Source organism: Bos mutus, chromosome 23 (genome assembly GCF_027580195.1).
Source record: "Bos mutus isolate GX-2022 chromosome 23, NWIPB_WYAK_1.1, whole genome shotgun sequence".
NCBI lineage: Eukaryota > Metazoa > Chordata > Mammalia > Artiodactyla > Bovidae > Bos > Bos mutus.
In genome coordinates this window covers 39,785,599-39,802,988 of record NC_091639.1, presented here as the reverse complement: position 1 = coordinate 39,802,988, position 17,390 = coordinate 39,785,599, and the positions used below count along the sequence as shown (strand labels likewise).

General features: G+C 45.6%; 2 protein-coding genes across 4 annotated transcripts in view; one reads left to right on the top strand and one right to left on the bottom strand.

The window, feature by feature from the left end:
- LOC138984967 (serine/arginine repetitive matrix protein 1-like) overlaps window positions 1-7,594 on the bottom strand; it is a 31,501-nt gene extending 23,907 nt beyond the window's left edge. The window contains exon 1 of the mRNA XM_070360974.1: window positions 6,405-7,594. Coding sequence (XP_070217075.1) covers window positions 6,596-7,594 — 999 coding nt within the window. The 3' untranslated portion in view covers window positions 6,405-6,595. The remainder of the gene's footprint in view (window positions 1-6,404) is intronic.
- BRPF3 (bromodomain and PHD finger containing 3) overlaps window positions 7,167-17,390 on the top strand; it is a 36,890-nt gene continuing 26,666 nt past the window's right edge. The window contains exons 1-3 of one of the 3 annotated variants that reach the window (XM_070361302.1): window positions 7,167-7,352; window positions 10,589-12,065; window positions 15,397-15,553. In XM_070361302.1, the coding sequence (XP_070217403.1) occupies window positions 10,615-12,065; window positions 15,397-15,553 (1,608 nt within the window). In that variant the 5' untranslated portion in view covers window positions 7,167-7,352; window positions 10,589-10,614. Of the gene's footprint in view, window positions 7,376-10,588; window positions 12,066-15,396; window positions 15,554-17,390 lie in introns of all 3 variants that reach the window. The other 2 variants (XM_070361301.1, XM_070361300.1) reach the window with 2 other exon arrangements.

The window sequence follows — 17,390 nt, the reverse complement described above, 5'->3', positions numbered from 1 at the left end:
ATTTCAAATATATGGAATCATACATTACAACAGATAATCTTGACTAATCAAAGGCAAATATTAACCCTTGAGCTTTTTCCCTTTCCCCAGACAATGCAAGGACCTTAACACACTTTAATCCTGGGATTATCAGATGTCCTCTAATCCACTGCTACTTAACTTTAATATGCACATTGTATTAGTTAGAGTTCTGCAGAGAAACAGAACTAATAGATATTATAGGAATTGGTTCAAGTAATTACAGAGGCCAAGAAGTTCCATGATCTGTCATCTGCAAGCTGGAGAACCAGGACAGCTGTTGGTATGATTCAGCCAAGTCCAAAGGCGTGGGAGCTAGGACCACCAATGTCCAAGGGCTGAAGATAATGTCCCAGCTCAGCCAGAGGGCAAATGCAACCTTCCTTTACCTTTTGGTCCTAGTCAGGCCCTCAACAGATTGGATGATGCCCATCCCCTTTAGTAGGGGTGATCTTCTTTACTCAGTCTAGCATTTAAAATGCTAATCTCTTCCAGAAACACCTTCACAGACAACCAGTTTTACCAGTTATCCCTTAGCCCAATTAAGTGGACACACAAAATTAATCATCACACATATGAATCACCCAGAGGGATTTTGTTAAAATGTAGATTATGGTTTGGTAGATGTTATTGTTATTATTATTTAAGAGCTATTATTTTTGTGTATTTTCTCTTTAGAAAAATTATACCAAGTAGGTGGCTACTTGCAGGGTACTGACCCTTTTCTTTTGTTAAAATATGGAAATAACATATTTTATGGTGTCCTGATTTCACACGATTATAAGTTTAGGACCTGGGCTTCCCCGGTGGCCCAGTGGTTGGGAGTTTGCCTGCCAACGCAGGGGTTCGATCCCTGCTCCAGGAAGATTTCACACGCTGCAGGGCAACTAAGTCCGTGAGCCACAGCTACTGGGCCTGCATGCCTAGGGCCCGGGCTCCACAAGAGAAGCCACTGCAATGAGAAGCCCACACAGTGCAACCAGAAAGGAGCCCCTCTACTCTCACCGCAACTACAGAAAGCCCACACACAGCAACAAAGACCCAGCATGGCCAAAAACAAGTACGTTAAAATTTAGAGAATGTTTAGGACTTAACAGAAATGCTAATCAAAGGCTAAAACGAAAGGACATTAAATCAGGCTGAACAATTTACTCTTGCCACATACTTTTTACTTTCAGGTTTGTGGGTTAGTATTTCACTAAGTATACGGTAAAAGGTTCCAGCCAGAATTCAAGTCGAGAGGATAATGTGAGCCATACTAGCTGGATAATTTAAACCATATTGTATCATACTCTCTTGCCTGACTGGATCTTAAAGCATGAATTAGTCAAACCATTTCCTTGTTCTAAAAATCATGAGGAACCACTGCCCCTCACATCCAGTTCCCTACATAACAGACTCTATGTTCTGATTCTGTTTTATCCTTCCATGGGGTCTTTACTGTCATACCTCCCATTTTTGATCAAACAGGGTAACCCACTATTCCTTGAATCAATATTGTGGTATCTCATCTTTCTCTGCTCATGCTGGTGTTTAGCCTAGATCACACACCCTCTACCATCCTCCCAGTTAACACTGAACCCAAGCTCTAAGGTGGAGCTCAACTGGCACCTTTTTCATAGAGCCGTCCCCTCTTCTCTCTCATATCTCTCATGCCACTTTGCTTGCATCTCACCTGAGGTGCTTACATGCTATTGAATGTTCTGGTTATTAATATACTTGTTTTATTCCTGTGATTAGGTTTTAAGTGACTTCAAGTGTGAGAGTGTAGCCTTTTCACCTTTGTACTCTTCACAGGCATAAAACAGAACCTTACCTGCAGCTCACAGATAATTACTGAATGAATATGTATTTTAGTGTCACTAAAAAAGGCTCCAGAGAACTTGAGCTGACATCATTTCCTCAATCCTCAGACCCTCAGACCCAAAAGGAACTCCTGAGTAACACTTTGCCATCTCTTACTTTGCAATGACCCTACCAGCATTGTCAAAACCTCCTAAATTTGAGTTTAGATTCCTCCTTTTTTCTCTTAGATTCATCTTTGATCTTCTTTGTTCCTATGTCCAATCATTCAAAAAAACTGTTGGTTTGTCTTCTGATTTGACCCTTCCTTTCCCTCCTCTTTTTCTACCATCTCTTCCACCACTCTGGTTAGTATCCTTTTATTTTCACATCACCTAATTATCTACAGCAAATTCCTCCTAGTTTACCTAATACTTTGCCTGCTCTAGTTTATTTTGTGTGTAATGGGGAACCATGATAATAATTTCATAGAGTTACAGATTGATAAATGAGATACAGCAAGCATATTGGACCTATTTTCTAGAAGTGGCCACTATCTGTTTGGAGAATTATCTCGTGCCTAGGTCCTCTGGTTCTGGTAGTGAACAATGACCACAGCCTCATCAGAGTATCATGTCCTTTTGGCTATAGCTATTAGTTCAGGCTAGCTGAGACACTGCAAGAGACTATGTCCCAATGACATAATCTGAATTTCTTGACTTGACCTTACCTAAAACCAGATGCCCCCTGGACTTTCTGGTTATGAGAATCAATAGATTTCCTTTATTAATTGAACTAGTTTGTTTTCTAAGTTCAATGAAGATATTAAATAATATGTATGTAAAGCGCTAAGCACAGTACCTTGCAAGTAAGTGTTAGCTATTATTTTTATTATCCCTAGAAAAGGCAGAGGAACCAGAGATAAAATTGCCAACATCCACTAGATCATCGAAAAAGCAAGAGAGTTCTGGAAAAACATCTATTTCTGTTTTATTGACTATGCCAAAGCCTTTGACTGTGTGGATCACAATAAACTGTGGAAAACTCTGAAAGAGATGGGAATACCAGACCACCTGACCTGCTTCTTGAGAAACCTATATGCAGGTCAGGAAGCAACAGTTAGAACTGGACATGGAACAACAGACTGGTTCCAAATAGGAAAAGGAGTACTTCAAGGCTGTATACTGTCACCCTGCTTATTTAATTTATATGCAGAGTACACCATGAGAAACGCTGGACTGGAGGAAGCACAAGCTGGAATCAAGATTGCCAGGAAAAATATCAATAACCTCAGATATGCAGATGACACCACCCTTATGGCAGAAAGTGAAGAGGAACTCAAAAGCCTCTTGATGAAAGTGAAAGAGGATGGTGAAAAAGTTGGCTTAAAGCTCAACATTCAGAAAATGAAGATCATGGTATCTGGTCCCATCACTTCAGGGAAATAGATGAAACAGTGGAAACAGTGTCAGACTTTATTTTTGGGGCTCCAAAATCACTGCAGATGGTGATTGCAGCCATGAAATTAAAAGATGCTTACTCCTTGGAAGGAAAGTTATGACCAACCTAGGTAGCATATTCAAAAGCATTACTTTGCCAACAAAGTTCCATCTGGTCAAGGCTATGGTTTTTCCAGTGGTCATGTATGGATGTGAGAGTTGGACTGTGAAGAAAGCTGAGCGCCGAAGAATTGATGCTTTTGAACTGTGGTGTTGGAGAAGACTCTTGAGAGTCCCTTGGACTGCAAGGAGATCCAACCAGTCCATTCTAAAGGAGATCAATCCTGGGTGTTCTTTGGAAGGACTGATGCTAAAGCTGAAACTCCAATACTTTGGCCACCTCATGCGAAGAGTTGACTCATTGGAAAAGATTCTGATGCTGGGAGGGATTGGGGGTGGGAGGAGAAGGGGACGATGGAGGATGAGATGGCTGGATGGCATCACCGACTCGATGGACAAGAGTTTGGGTGAACTTCGGGAGTTGATGATGGACAGGGAGGCCTGGCGTGCCGCAATTGCTGGGGTCAAAAAGAGTCAGACAGGACTGAACGACTGAACTGAACTGATACCCTTGCCGTATCTCATATCCAATTCAACTTTTTCTCTCTTAACATCTTCCCCATAAAGACCAGCAAGGATAATTTCCTTATTATTTCCTGCATATTGTCCCTTTGCCTGGGCTGCCCTGGCACCAATCTAATAACGTCATTCTATATTCTTTTCACCAAGTCACATCCATCACTATTTAGAACCAGGCTAAAAGAAGTCTATCCTTCATTTGAATAGTAGTAGCCCTACACTGCTCACTGCTTTATCTAATTTCTCCTGCATTTATTTTCTAATTATTTCTAGCTACCATCTTGATCGCATACTACTTAAGGGGAAAAAAAAACCAGACTCCATGTTTACATATGATCACTGTGCCCTTTATAGGTTGAAATTTTGTCATTAGTTTCCAAAGCAACTTTTACAGTGTTGGACCCAGAGGAGGTGTCCAATAAATGTCTGTTATAGGAATAAATGAATGCAATTAAATTTAGAGGGTGTGGTATTCAGTTTAAAGCTTGTTGTTAGCACAGCTATTTTTTTTCCTTTTTCTAAGAATATATTCTTAGAAAGCATTTTCATCACAGCATAAAACTATCACAATGATTCCAACCTCTCATATTCTTCCTACTTATGTTTTAGAACTTTTTGGCCAAGGTCTAAAGAAAGAATATTCTATTAAAAATAATTTAACAATCAAAGTCTATTCTCTTTTATTCATATACATTTCATTAATCCAGTAGGTATTGTATCTGACCCTTCAGAGGTTTCTTGCCTCAGTAAACTAATGATAATAGTAAATTGTTGACAAGATATCCTGAGATGCTGGAAGAAAAAATTAAAGGGAAACTTTTTGTATTCATGGTTCCCTTTTTGGGTCTAAGTGGTAAAACAATCTCCTACTCAAAATTAAGTTAGTCTCTACTTAAAAAATGGAGGATTTTAAAAACTGCTATTGGGAATCAAAGGTCTGTGCCTCTGTCTGTTGAACTTAATTGCTGTATGGTTTAATGGAAAGGCCAAGGGCTGGTGAATTTAAACACTTCATAATAGCTAAAGATTAAAGTGAATTAAATTTAGCGCCTCTGGAATTTTTGATACATGTTCCAAATTTGTTTTTAATGACATAATTGTCCCACATTACATTTAAAATTACATCACAGTGAACTAGTTACATATGCAGTTATACTAACAGAAACCAATTCCAAATGTCAAAAATATAAGTGAGGACAACTGTAATGTTACCATTAAGAAAGTGGAAGTTGAAAATAGAAAAGAAACATTTAGGCTGAATAAGGTCTTCTATGAAATCTTTGAATAGAAAAACCTGGAAATTATATGTAACAGCTTAACAGTGCATTTTCAACAGCATTTAAAATCATTTAAATACATTTTCCTCAAAGTATTTTTCATTAACTTTAGTGGAAAAAGTTAGCTCCCAATCACACCAATGAGAATTGTACTAAATAAAATGAGAACATCTATCAAGAAATAAAAGTTACTAGTTATATGTAGAAATGGTCATATTTCATATTTTAAAAGAACAAGGAATGAAATTCAGTGTTCTTGCTTCTATTAGCCTTCTTTATTCTTTAACTAAAAGTAATTGTAATATTCTCTTGTCTCTGGGGCTTTCCTTTCTACAATCAATCATCTTTTTTCCACATTTCCCCTCCAAATGATTATTCCCCCTAGCCTTAAAACACTTGACGTTAATTCATACTATTTTACCGTCACAGCTTTCAAAACAATGCCCTGCCCTTGCTTAGTTAGCTTCACAAGCCACTCCCTTTTTCTTGAAAAGAAAAAAAAGGTTAAAGTATTTTTGCTATTACTTTGCCAGAAGGTACTATCTTTGTTATACAAATGAGCTTCTTTACTTTTAATCAAACTTTCAAATTCAAAACACAATGTTTAAATTCCTCAGAATGATAAACATCTATACTTCAAAAGTAGCAGTTTGTTCAGTTCAAACATTTGGAAGATTTGGGTCCTAAAGCCTTTATTCTTCATCCTCTGACTCTACAATCTGTGTTGTTGATCATCAGAACCAAGCAAGAAACTGTGAGTCTTACCAAGCTACACCACGAGCGCGGGCAGAGGTATCGCTTTCAAAACATGTCATTCATCTTCACATTTAAAGGCAGTCTATCCATACACCCTTTATAAACATAGTTAAATATTGGTGCTTAAGACTTCAGTCATATGCGGTAAGCTTTCCAATTTATAGGCAAAAGAGGGGTGGCAAACGCGCCCTTTTCTTAAATTTATATACGAAACCAAAAGCCGGGCTGATTACTGAAACCTGAGAGTCTGAAGCTGCCACTTGCCGAACATCTATTAGAAAACGGCCTTTGCATTAAATTAACCGACTCCTATACAAATCAGGTATAAGAAGAGTGTTTCCCGTGTCTATGGTGACAAATGAGTTACCAGACGTCCTTAAGTAAGACTGTCAAACTTTACGCTTTTTAAAACCCAGAAGGGAGAGGACGGGGCACAGCGAAAAGTCAGGTCTGATTCTTATAAAGGATGTCTTGTGGGGAATAAGACGCTCACCTGTACACAAGAGAGGCAGGCAGGTCTTCCCCGGTTGTCCTCACTGGGAGAAGGTACGGACATCGATAGACCTTTGTCCTCTGAACTGGAACACGGGGGTGGGGGGTGGGGACGACTTTCTAGAAGTAGTGCAGGCACCTGCACCACAAAAAAACTGAAGACCGATTTTGTCTTCAATGACTGCTCTTGGCTTAGAGACCCTCTAGCTCGGGGAGAGGGGCTGTCGCTCCAAACCTTAGCCTCCTCCCCCGCAGGGCTGGGGGAAGGGGATGACCAACCCCTCTAAGAGGAGTTAGGGACTTGTGTCTTTCCCAGTTGGATCCGAACATCCTCCAGCTCTCTGGTCGGGCTCGCCTCGAAGGAGGCGAGCCGGACCGGGGTGAACCGGAGCTGCGGCGAGCGCAGATCCTGCCTTTGCTCGGCGCCCCTGCCGCGTCCGCATCGCCACCGTGAGGCCGAGCAGGGGACCGTGCCCTGTGGCGGCAGCGGCTCCGCGCTTCGCTCCGCACCGCCTCAGCCGCCGCCGCCGCCGCGCCGGGTATGGGCGGGGGGATTTTTTTTTTTTCTCCTCCCCTGTTTTCCCTCTCTTTCGCGCTCTCGATCCCGTTCAGCGGGAGAGCCCGCGGAGCCATAGAGGGAGCGAGGGAAGGGGTGGAGGTGGCGGGGGGAGGGGGGGAGGCCGGAGGGGCGGATCCTGCCTGGGGGCTGATCCCTCCCTCCCCTCGGCCGGGCTCCGTGGCGGCAGCGGCGGCGGCGGCGGCGGCGGCTCCATTCCCCCTCCTCCCCCGGGAGCGGCGGCGGCGGTGGCTGGGCCGGGGCCCCAGCGCGGGCCGGGAGGGGGCACGGCGGTGGCCGCGGAGGCCAGCGCGGGAGGAGGCCGCGCTCCGCTCCCCGGGCCGCGCCAACCTGCTAGACGGCTGGCCCGCCCGCGCCCAGGGGTCCCGAACGGTAGGGCCGGGCCGGCGGCTGAGGTAATGGGGGCGGCAGCGGGGCCGGACGGAGCGGGGGCGAGGGCAGCAGGGCCTACGGAGACCAGGGACTGAGCGGGGTGGGGGAGGGAAGCGAGGGGCTTCCCGACAGGGACGAAGGCGGCGCGAAAGCTCTCTCCTGGAGCCAGGGTGGCGGCGGGGAAGGAGAAGGCGAGTGAGGGGGGGAGCTGAAAAGCGAGGACCCCCTCCCGCAGCCGCCATCTTGTTTTCCCCCCGGTCCTGGAAGCCAAGCCACCGAGCCCCGCCCCCTCCACACTCTCTAATTGGTCAGACCAGAGGAGATTTCCACCCCCTGAACGTCCCTTGGCCCCCCAGTTCCTCTTGACGGGTAGGTGAGGCGGCCAATGGGCTCTCGCCTCTGCCCCGCTCGTTCGCAGGCGCTAGCTTTCTCTGTCTGAGGGTCGGACTCCGCGTCAGTCTGTCTGTGGCGCGCTCGCCCCCTCCCCTCTGGTGAGGAGATGTTATTTCCCTCCTTTCTCCTCTGAAGGATCAAGATTCTTCTGGAAGAGGTGCCCCTTTAAAGGGGCAGGGAGCCTTAGCTGGGGTTCTCCCTTGTCTCATGAGTATTTCGTGTGGGGTGCAGGGGCAACAGTCTAGTTGCAGAAGCTCGTTCTTGGAGGACCTGTGTGGAGTGGGCGAGGCGGGGCTCAGGGGGTGCCAGGTAGACCTCTGAGAGTGTTGGGAGGTATTTGAAGCTGTATATGTGGAAAGGGCTGTGTGGGATGAGAAATTCCCGCCAAAAAACTAGACTGTAAGCTCCTTGCGGGCGAGACTCCTTTTCCTCAGCAGCAGCCCTTCCCTCTCTGGAATTTGCCCCCCAGCGTCTTGGGTACAACAGCAGAAGTCTCTGTAGATATTGCCGCCTGGCTGAGAGAGACCCGAGCTACGAGCTGCCCAGGAGGTAGCGGATAGCGGGTAGGGAGGGGGAATATACCGTGGCTTTGACAAAGGAGGGGCTTCATCTGCTCTCTGGGCCATTTCGAGTTTGTACTGAGGTAGATTTTTACTCTGCAGGGGTCTCCACGCCCTCGAAGGAGGGAGGGTAATAAAGCAGGTCCGTTAGCCTGGGCTGCCCCCCAGGGAGTTGGCGTTTGTAAGGCATGGAGTGGCCAAGGGTCTCTGGAACCTGCACAGAATTGCTGTGATGATTCTCTCTCCTTTGGTTCCAAATATGGTTTGTGCTTGCCTGGCACTGTGCCTCAGTAAAGTTTTTTGTTTGTTTTTGTTTTAGTCACACTTTGGGATTGAAAGGCATTTTGAGCAAGAATGGTAACAGTACTTTATTAACAAGTAGCAACCCTTGAGAGATTAATTTCATTTTACTGATGAAGTAGAGGGGCACAGAACGATTCAGTGACTTTCTTGGGGGTCACACTGGGCCAAGATTACAATGTGGACTGCCTCAGAGCCTCTTTTTGTACCAGACCATGACATCTCTGTGGTGTATTTACGTCCTGGTGAGATGAGTTGAGCAGATCAAAAGATCTGGGTTTAAATTGTAGCTTTATCGTTTACTAGCATTGTGTGGAATAATACCTTTCTGAGCTTCTGTTTCTTCATCTATAAAATGGGGATGAGGATATCTGTTCTACCTTCCAAAATAGTTGTGAACAGTATTAAAAGCAAAAGGGCTTTGTAGAAAAGTGTGTTACATTATCATCACCATCTACACTTTATAAAGATGGTAGATCTTGCAACCAAAGTGACAGATTCTGTTTTGTCTCCTTAATATTATCTCCTTGTTCATAGCCTTCCAAGTCTCTGCTTACACCTCAGGGCATCATATCCTCAAAGGTCTTTTCTAGCACTGATGGCCTCAGTAATTGCAACCACAGCTCCTTGTGAGCTTGTCATAATTCTCTCCATCCCAGAAAACGATGTGAGAACAATTTAGAGCTTTCTCCTTGTCGCACAGGGGTAGACGATGTATTTTGGGAGAAAGGGACTTTGAGGTAACAGATACATTGAGAGTTTACATCAGATATTACCTTCATTATCTTGGCCTTGGGTCCAGTGAGAGTCCCATATAGGCCACTTGAGGCCACTCCCAGAGCTTCCAGGGTTTCTGCTTAGAGATGCACTAGCCAATGGATCATGAATGCTGCCTTTTGCAGAGAATACCCTGCACATTGTAGTTTGAAGTGCTTAGGCCACATGTAGTAGACATTTCAGGTACCTTCATCCCCTTCACCCCTGAGTGTTATCAGGGGATAGGGTTTCTGATCATGGTAAGATCTATTGGGAAAGGGCTCTAGACCTATGATTTTTGATCCCCCATGGGGCCACACTGTTCATGGCTCTACACTGTTTATGTGTAGGGCTTATAAGTGGATGCTATTCTTGTTTACTCCTTTCCTAAGCCTTAACCACCACCCCCTTTTTTCGTAGTTAGCTGTCCCACAGCCTTATGTACATTATTAGAACGTTAGCTCTCTCCCCATGTTTCACTGTAGTGATCTGTGCTTTTCTGTCCCTTCAATCAGACAGAGCTCCTCAAGGGTAGGGATCATGTGTGTTTGGTTTCTCGTTTCATTCAGCTAACACTTGTTGGAGATACAACAGGGAACAAGACAAGCAAAAATCCTTCTCCTCGTGGACCTTACATTCTAGTGCTGTGCTGTGCTAAGTCACTTCAGTTGTGTCTGGCTCTTTGCGAACCTATGGACTGTACCCTGCCAGGCTCCTCAGTCCACAGGATTCTCCAGGCAAGAATACTGGAGTGGGTTGCCATGTCCTTCTCCAGGGGATCCCAGCCCAAGGATTGAACCTGCATCTCTTCTATCTTACATCTCCTGCATTGACAGGCAGGTTCTTTACCACTAGTTCCACCTGGAAAGCCCACATTCTAGTGGAAGGAAGAAAATATACATGATAAATAGGTAAATTACATAGCACAGCAAAAATTGGTGAGTGTAAGTAACAGTGAAAAACAAAGCAAGATGAAAGATGACTGATGGGGGAAAGGGATTTGTAGTTTTGGGTAGAATGGTCAGAGAGGGACTCACTGAGAAGCACTGTTATGGAAAGACTTGAAAGAGGTGAAGGAGCAAGCCATTGTAAATGATACCTGAAGGGTAGAGTGTTCAGGTTGAGGAAATAGCCAGTTTGCTCAGTGGCCACCTGATCAGAAGGAAAGGTGAATGAGTGCATGCGTGCCTAACCATCCAGCTCAGTCTCCTGGCCTTCTCTCCTTAGGTCTGTCTCATTGGTTCCCAGGTGCCATGAGGAAGCCTCGCCGGAAGTCGCGGCCTAATGCCGAGGGCCGGCGCTCCCCATCCCCCTATAGTCTGAAGTGCTCACCCACTCGGGAGACCCTGACGTATGCCCAGGCCCAGCGGATTGTGGAAGTGGACATCGATGGACGCCTGCATCGTATTAGCATCTATGATCCACTCAAGATCATCACAGAGGATGAGTTGACTGCCCAGGATATCACCGAATGCAATAGTAACAAGGAAAACAGTGAGCAGCCTCAGTTCCCTGGCAAGTCCAAAAAACCCTCATCCAAGGGCAAAAAGAAGGAGTCCTGCTCTAAGCATGCATCTGGCTCTTCCTTCCACCTCCCGCAACCCAGCTTCCGCATGGTGGACTCAGGCAGTCAGCCAGAAGCACCCCCGCTGCCTGCTGCTTACTACCGCTACATTGAAAAGTCACCTGAAGATCTGGATGCAGAAGTCGAGTATGACATGGATGAGGAGGACCTCGCCTGGCTGGACTTGGTAAACGAGAAGCGGCGAGTAGATGGGTACAGTTTGGTGTCGGCAGACACCTTTGAGCTGCTGGTGGACCGGCTTGAGAAGGAATCGTACCTGGAAAGTCGCAGTAGTGGGGCCCAGCAGTCACTCATTGATGAAGATGCTTTCTGCTGTGTGTGCCTGGATGATGAGTGCCACAACAGCAACGTCATTCTCTTCTGTGACATCTGCAACCTGGCTGTACACCAGGAGTGCTATGGCGTCCCCTACATCCCTGAGGGCCAGTGGCTATGCCGCTGCTGCCTACAGTCTCCCTCCCGGCCTGTGGATTGCGTCCTCTGCCCCAACAAGGGTGGCGCCTTCAAACAGACCAGTGATGGGCACTGGGCCCATGTGGTGTGTGCCATCTGGATCCCTGAAGTCTGCTTTGCTAACACCGTGTTTCTGGAGCCCATTGAGGGCATCGACAACATCCCACCTGCCCGCTGGAAACTAACCTGCTATATCTGCAAGCAGAAGGGGCTAGGTGCAGCCATCCAGTGCCATAAGGTGAACTGCTACACGGCCTTCCACGTGACGTGTGCACAGAGGGCTGGGCTCTTCATGAAGATTGAGCCTATGCGTGAGACCAGCCTCAATGGCACCATCTTCACAGTGCGCAAGACTGCCTACTGTGAGGCCCACTCACCGCCTGGTGCTGCCACTGCTAGGAGGAAGGGCGACTCTCCTGGAAGCCTGAGTGAGGCAGGGGATGAGGAAGGGCTGAAGGAGGCCTGTGAGGAGGAGGAAGAAAAGGAAGAGGTAGAGGAGGAGGAGGAAGGTGAAGGGCAGGGTGGGGTAGGTGGCCCCCTCAAGGGAATGTCCAAGAAGAACAAGATGACTTTGAAGCAAAGGATCAAGAAGGAGCCAGAGGAAGTGGGTCGAGACATGACCTCCACTGTCCCCATGGTCACTGTCCCACGGATACCCTCTTACAGGTGAGCCTGCCCAGGAAGTCTCCCTGGGGACACATGGTTTCTTCTTGGGCTGGTGTTGGCCCTGAGCCAGACCTCCTTCCCTAATGTTGGTGAATTCCTGTTCTCTTCTGTGCTCTCAAATTTAGACTTCTCCTTTGGACCTTGAGCTCACCCAGTCTGGTTTGTGGTTTTGATTGTGCCCTTCAAAGCAATGTATTTCCTTTGGTTCAAGGTGAGACATACACTTAAGTTGCTTAGAAACCCAGGCGACGGGATGTCTAAGGTAATATTTCAACAGGGCACCAGTGGCATTTTCGATAGGAGGTAATTCATTATTAGGACCATCCCATATGTTTCTTGATGTTTAGCATCCCTGGTCTGTGTGAGTGCCATTCGCATCCCCTCCCTAATTGCCTCATGTTTGTGACAGTCTCAGATGTCCCCCACATATGTTTCTAGTAACCTTATGGGGATTGAACTACTTCCAATTGAGAACCTCTGTTTCAAAGGGTCAGTATGGGTATCTGCTGTCCAGAAAGCTCCATCCTGGGAATGATGGGGACTTTGCATAAGAGGGTTGTGTGGGGAAGATATGTTGTGTTTCCTCCTAAGAAACTTTTAGATTTAGAGGAAAGATCAGTTCTGCAGTATAACTAAGAAACTTTGGCTCCCACCAAGCCTGTTTTAAATCATCAGGGAGGTATCTGGACCTGTTGGAGGGATGGGAGCTTGGCAGAGAAGCAAGAGACAGGAAAGATTTTCCATTGGAGGCTCATCTCATTGTTGATGTTCATTAAAAAAACTATAGTGTTAGAGCAGGAAGGAGTCTTGGAAATTATTCATCTAACGTAGTCCTTGCACCTTCTCCCACACCCCCAGATGAAGAAACTGCGGCCACGGGAGGTAAAGTTGTTCACTCCTTTATTCATTCAACGAGATGTTTATTGAGCACTTACTATATGCCAAGTCCTGTTCTAAGGGCTGGAAGGAACCAAGGGAAAGTGACAGACCCTGGACCACAAGTTGGGGCTCATGATGCCTTTAGGTTCTGTTCCTGTTGTCTGTCTGTCTCTCTTTGTGTAAGGGACAGGGAGAAAGGAGTACTGGTGGGCAGAGGAGAGTGAGTTGTTTGCGGGAAGCAGGCAGCCAGACTTGTCCATCTGGAAAGAAGACAAGAAGACAGAAGATCCAGAGGGAGAGGCTCTTGTGAACCATGACTGGAGTTAGATTTAGTCCATAGGAAATGGGCCTTCTAGTCACAGAGCTGTTCTAGGCTCCCCGCTTCTGTTAGGTGAGTGGGTCCATGCTTAGTCCCCTGGTGGTTATGCCCTGGGGCTAGACTTTTTGGTTGTCAGGTCTGCTCTTGTAGGTGGTTTCTTTCAGGGTCCAGCACTGCATGCTGACTAAGAACCAGAGAGACCTGCATTTGAATCTTGAGCTTCTGTCACTACCAGTGTGATCTTTGGCAAGTTGCTTAACTTCTTTCAGGCTTAGTGTATTTATTTTTAAATGAGCCTACCTTAAAGAGTTATTGGGAGAAATCAGTAAGATAGTATAAGTAAAGCACTCAGCACAGTGCCTGGCAAATAGTAAGCGCTCAATAAATGGTGGCTGCTGCTGCTACTGCTATTTTATTATTATTCTTTTCCCCGCCTGCACAAATGCTATTGGGACCCTCCATGGCCAAGAGGTTGTAGAGGGAGGGGACTGCCTGCATCTGGGCAGGTGTGCTTGGCATGGGTGTTGGTGGGGGAATCTGTTCTTTGGGGAAAGGCCTAGGCCTTGATTTTGTCAGCTTGGCTTTGGGGTAGGGATGTCTGACCATGGAAAGGCGCAAGGCCTAGGTGAGCAGTGTCCAGCCCAAATGAACATACTTTTTAGGTTCCACCTTCTTGTTTAGGCACAGTTACCTTCCTTTCAGTGGAAGTGTGCAAGTGAGAGGAAGAGAAGCAGAGGAAAAGCCAGAGGAGCACTGAGTCCTTGCTTAATCAATTTGGGAACACAATATGGTATAGCAGAGAGATCGTGGATTCAAATCCTGCCCAACTTCACCATCTTATTAGCTGCGTTAGTGGCTTCAACAATGTATTCAGCCAAGAACAGAGGCTATTCTCCTTCTGCCTTTCCATCATTTGAAACATGAGAATAATGTGACCTACCTTGCAGTTCGAGCATTTTTATAGGGATTATGAGCGCTCATTAATGCCTTTCCTACTGCTTCCCCCCACCCCTTCATGTGTTATTGGCTTAAATCCTGACTTCCAGACTTCTCTTTTGGGGTAGTTAGCCAGCTAAATTTTAAAATTTTATTTTCATACAATTTAAAGATTAATTTTTACTTACAATTATTACAAAATACTGACTATATTCCCTGTGTTGTACAGTAGTATATCCTTGAGCTATCTTATACCTGATATTTTGTACCTCCCACTCCCCTGGCCCTGTATTGCCCACCTCCCCATACACTGGGAACCACTAGTTTGTTCTCTCAGAGTCTGCTTCTTTTATGTTCACTAGTTTGTTATATTTTGTATTTATTTATATTTTTTGGCCATGCCACACTGCTTGCAGTATCTTAGTTCCCTGACCAGGGATTGAACCTGGGCCCTTGCGGTGAAAGCACTGAGTCCTAACCACTAGACCGCCAGGGGATTCTCTCATATTCTCATAGTTTTTAGATTCCACATATAAGTGATATTGTATACTATTTATTTTTCTTTGTGGAGCCAGCTAAATTTTCAGATTCTCCATCCTCTTATGTCTTTAGATTTTTTTTTTTTTTTCAATTTGGTTCAAAATTAGGCATTTTTAGGCTGCTGAGTTTTTTAATGAAAAACCAGAGGTCAGACAACTCCAAAGGGTTGCATTTGGGTTCAGAGGGCAGTAGCCTGCTATATTCCTACTAATTTTCCTTCCAGCTTGGCTGTGGACTACTCCCTGGTCTGATGGGACCCTTAGCCACAGAGGGGCAGGAAATAGTGACTACATTGCCCACAGCTTATACAAGTTCCTGTTCCCTTTTGCTGCCTTTATCAAGAAAAGAGTGAGGGTATTGGGGCACAGACCTATGTCTTAGAAGTCCAGAACTAAAGGGTCTGGGTTCCTGGGGGAGGGTTCTTTTGGAACCTGCAAGGCAGGAGGTGGACAATCAAGTGAAATACCTTACGCTGAATCTGAGCTGCTTAACTTTGCCGTCCTTTTCAAGCCTTTCTCTGAGGTGAGGCATTTGGCCATTTTATTCTGTCTTCCTCTACCAAGTTCAGAAATGAACCACGCACGGGGTCTTGATAGGAGGCTGTAATCCAGGCTGCCCACTGATCCTGTCTTTCACTTCCCTGTGCCTCTACTCAAGGTTGAACAAGATCTGTAGTGGTCTCTCCTTTCAGAGGAAAACCCAGTTCATGCAACGGCTTCACAACTACTGGCTGTTGAAGCGGCAGGCACGGAATGGTGTCCCCCTCATCCGGCGCCTGCACTCCCACTTACAGTCTCAGAGGAATGCTGAGCAGGTAGGTGAAGTAGTGATTTGAGGGCAGTGGAGGGAGGTGGAGAGTGATGAAGAAGAAATGGTGGGGCAGTGTTCCCTGAGCCCTCTGGAGCCTTTGCCTATAGCCTTCACCCCTCTAGGCGGTCCACCCCAGGAGTGACCTCCAGCATTGTAGCGCTCTTTATTTTTTTTATTTTTTTTTTTATTTATTTCTTTTTTTTTTTAAAAATCACATGCTCCCCATCCTGAACCCTCCTCCTCCCAACCTCCCCATACCATCCCCTGGGCCTTCCCAGCGCACCAGCCCCAAGCATCCAGCATCGTGCACTGAACCTGGACTGGCATCTCGTTTCATACATGACATTTCACATGTTTCAATGACATTCTCCCAAATCTTCCCACCCTCTCCCACAGAGTCCATAAGACTGTTCTATACATCAGTGTCTCTTTTGCTGTCTCGCACACAGGGTTATCGTTACCATCTTTCTAAATTCCATATACATGCGTTAGTATACTGTATTTATGTTTTTCCTTCTGGCTTACTTCACTCTGTATAATAGTCTCCAGTTTCATCCACCTCATTAGAACTGATTCAAATGTATTCTTTTTAATGGCTGAGTAATACTCCATTGTGTATATGTACCACAGCTTTCTTATCCATTCATCTGCTGATGGACATCTAGGTTGCTTCCATGTCCTGGCTATTATAAACAGTGCTGCGATGAACATTGGGGTACACGTGTCTCTTTCCCTTCTGGTTTCCTCAGTGTGTATGCCCAGCAGTGGGATTGCTGGATCATAAGGCAGTTCTATTTCCAGTTTTTTAAGGAATCTCCACACTGTTCTCCATAGTGGCTGTACTAATTTGCATTCCCACCAACAGTGTAAGAGGGTTCCTTTTCTCCACACCCTCTCCAGCATTTATTATTTGTAGACTTTTGGATCGCAGCCATTCTGACTGGTGTGAAATGGTACCTCATAGTGGTTTTGATTTGCATTTCTCTGATAAAGAGTGATGTTGAACATCTTTTCAAGTGTTTGTTAGCCATCTGTATGTCTTCTTTGGAGAAATGTCTATTTAGATCTTTGGCCCATTTTTTGATTGGGTCATTTATTTTTCTGGAGTTGAGCTGTAGGAGTTGCTTGTATATTTTTGAGATTAGTTGTTTGTCGGTTGCTTCATTTGCTATTATTTTCTCCCATTCTGAAGGCTGTCTTTTCACCTTGCTAATAGTTTCCTTTGATGTGCAGAAGCTTTTAAGTTTAATTAGGTCCCATTTGTTTATTTTTGCTTTTATTTCCAATATTCTGGGAGGTGGGTCATAGAGGATCCTGCTGTGATGTATGTCAGAGAGTGTTTTGCCTATGTTCTCCTCTAGGTGTAGCGCTCTTTAGACCAGACAGCAACTCCTCCTAGATGAGAGGCTTGGCTTGGAGCAAGCTTAGGGGAGAGTGGAGAGCAGGCCCAGCTTTCCTTGTACATGGGGAAACACCCCTTTAGATACTGCAGAAAGGAAGAAGTGGGCTGAGTGTGAGGTAGGTGACCATGATATATGAGTTAGGAAAGGGCATACTTTGCTTAAGACACTATACTGCCATCTGCCAAAAAATGTTCCATAAGAAATACACAAATTAACTGAGTTGTAGCACACAGCCTGCCCAGTTGGGTGGCCTTGTAGACATTAGCAGCTGGTGTTGCTGCGTGTTCAGTGTTTTCCCACATGGTGGAGGCACCCTGAGAGATTTTTTTAAAGTGTATTTAGTTCTCTCTCTCTCTTCACTTGTTCCATTACTTCTGCCTTTAAATATTCCTACACCTTTACTCCAGAGACAAAGCAAACCTTCCCATGACTCTACTG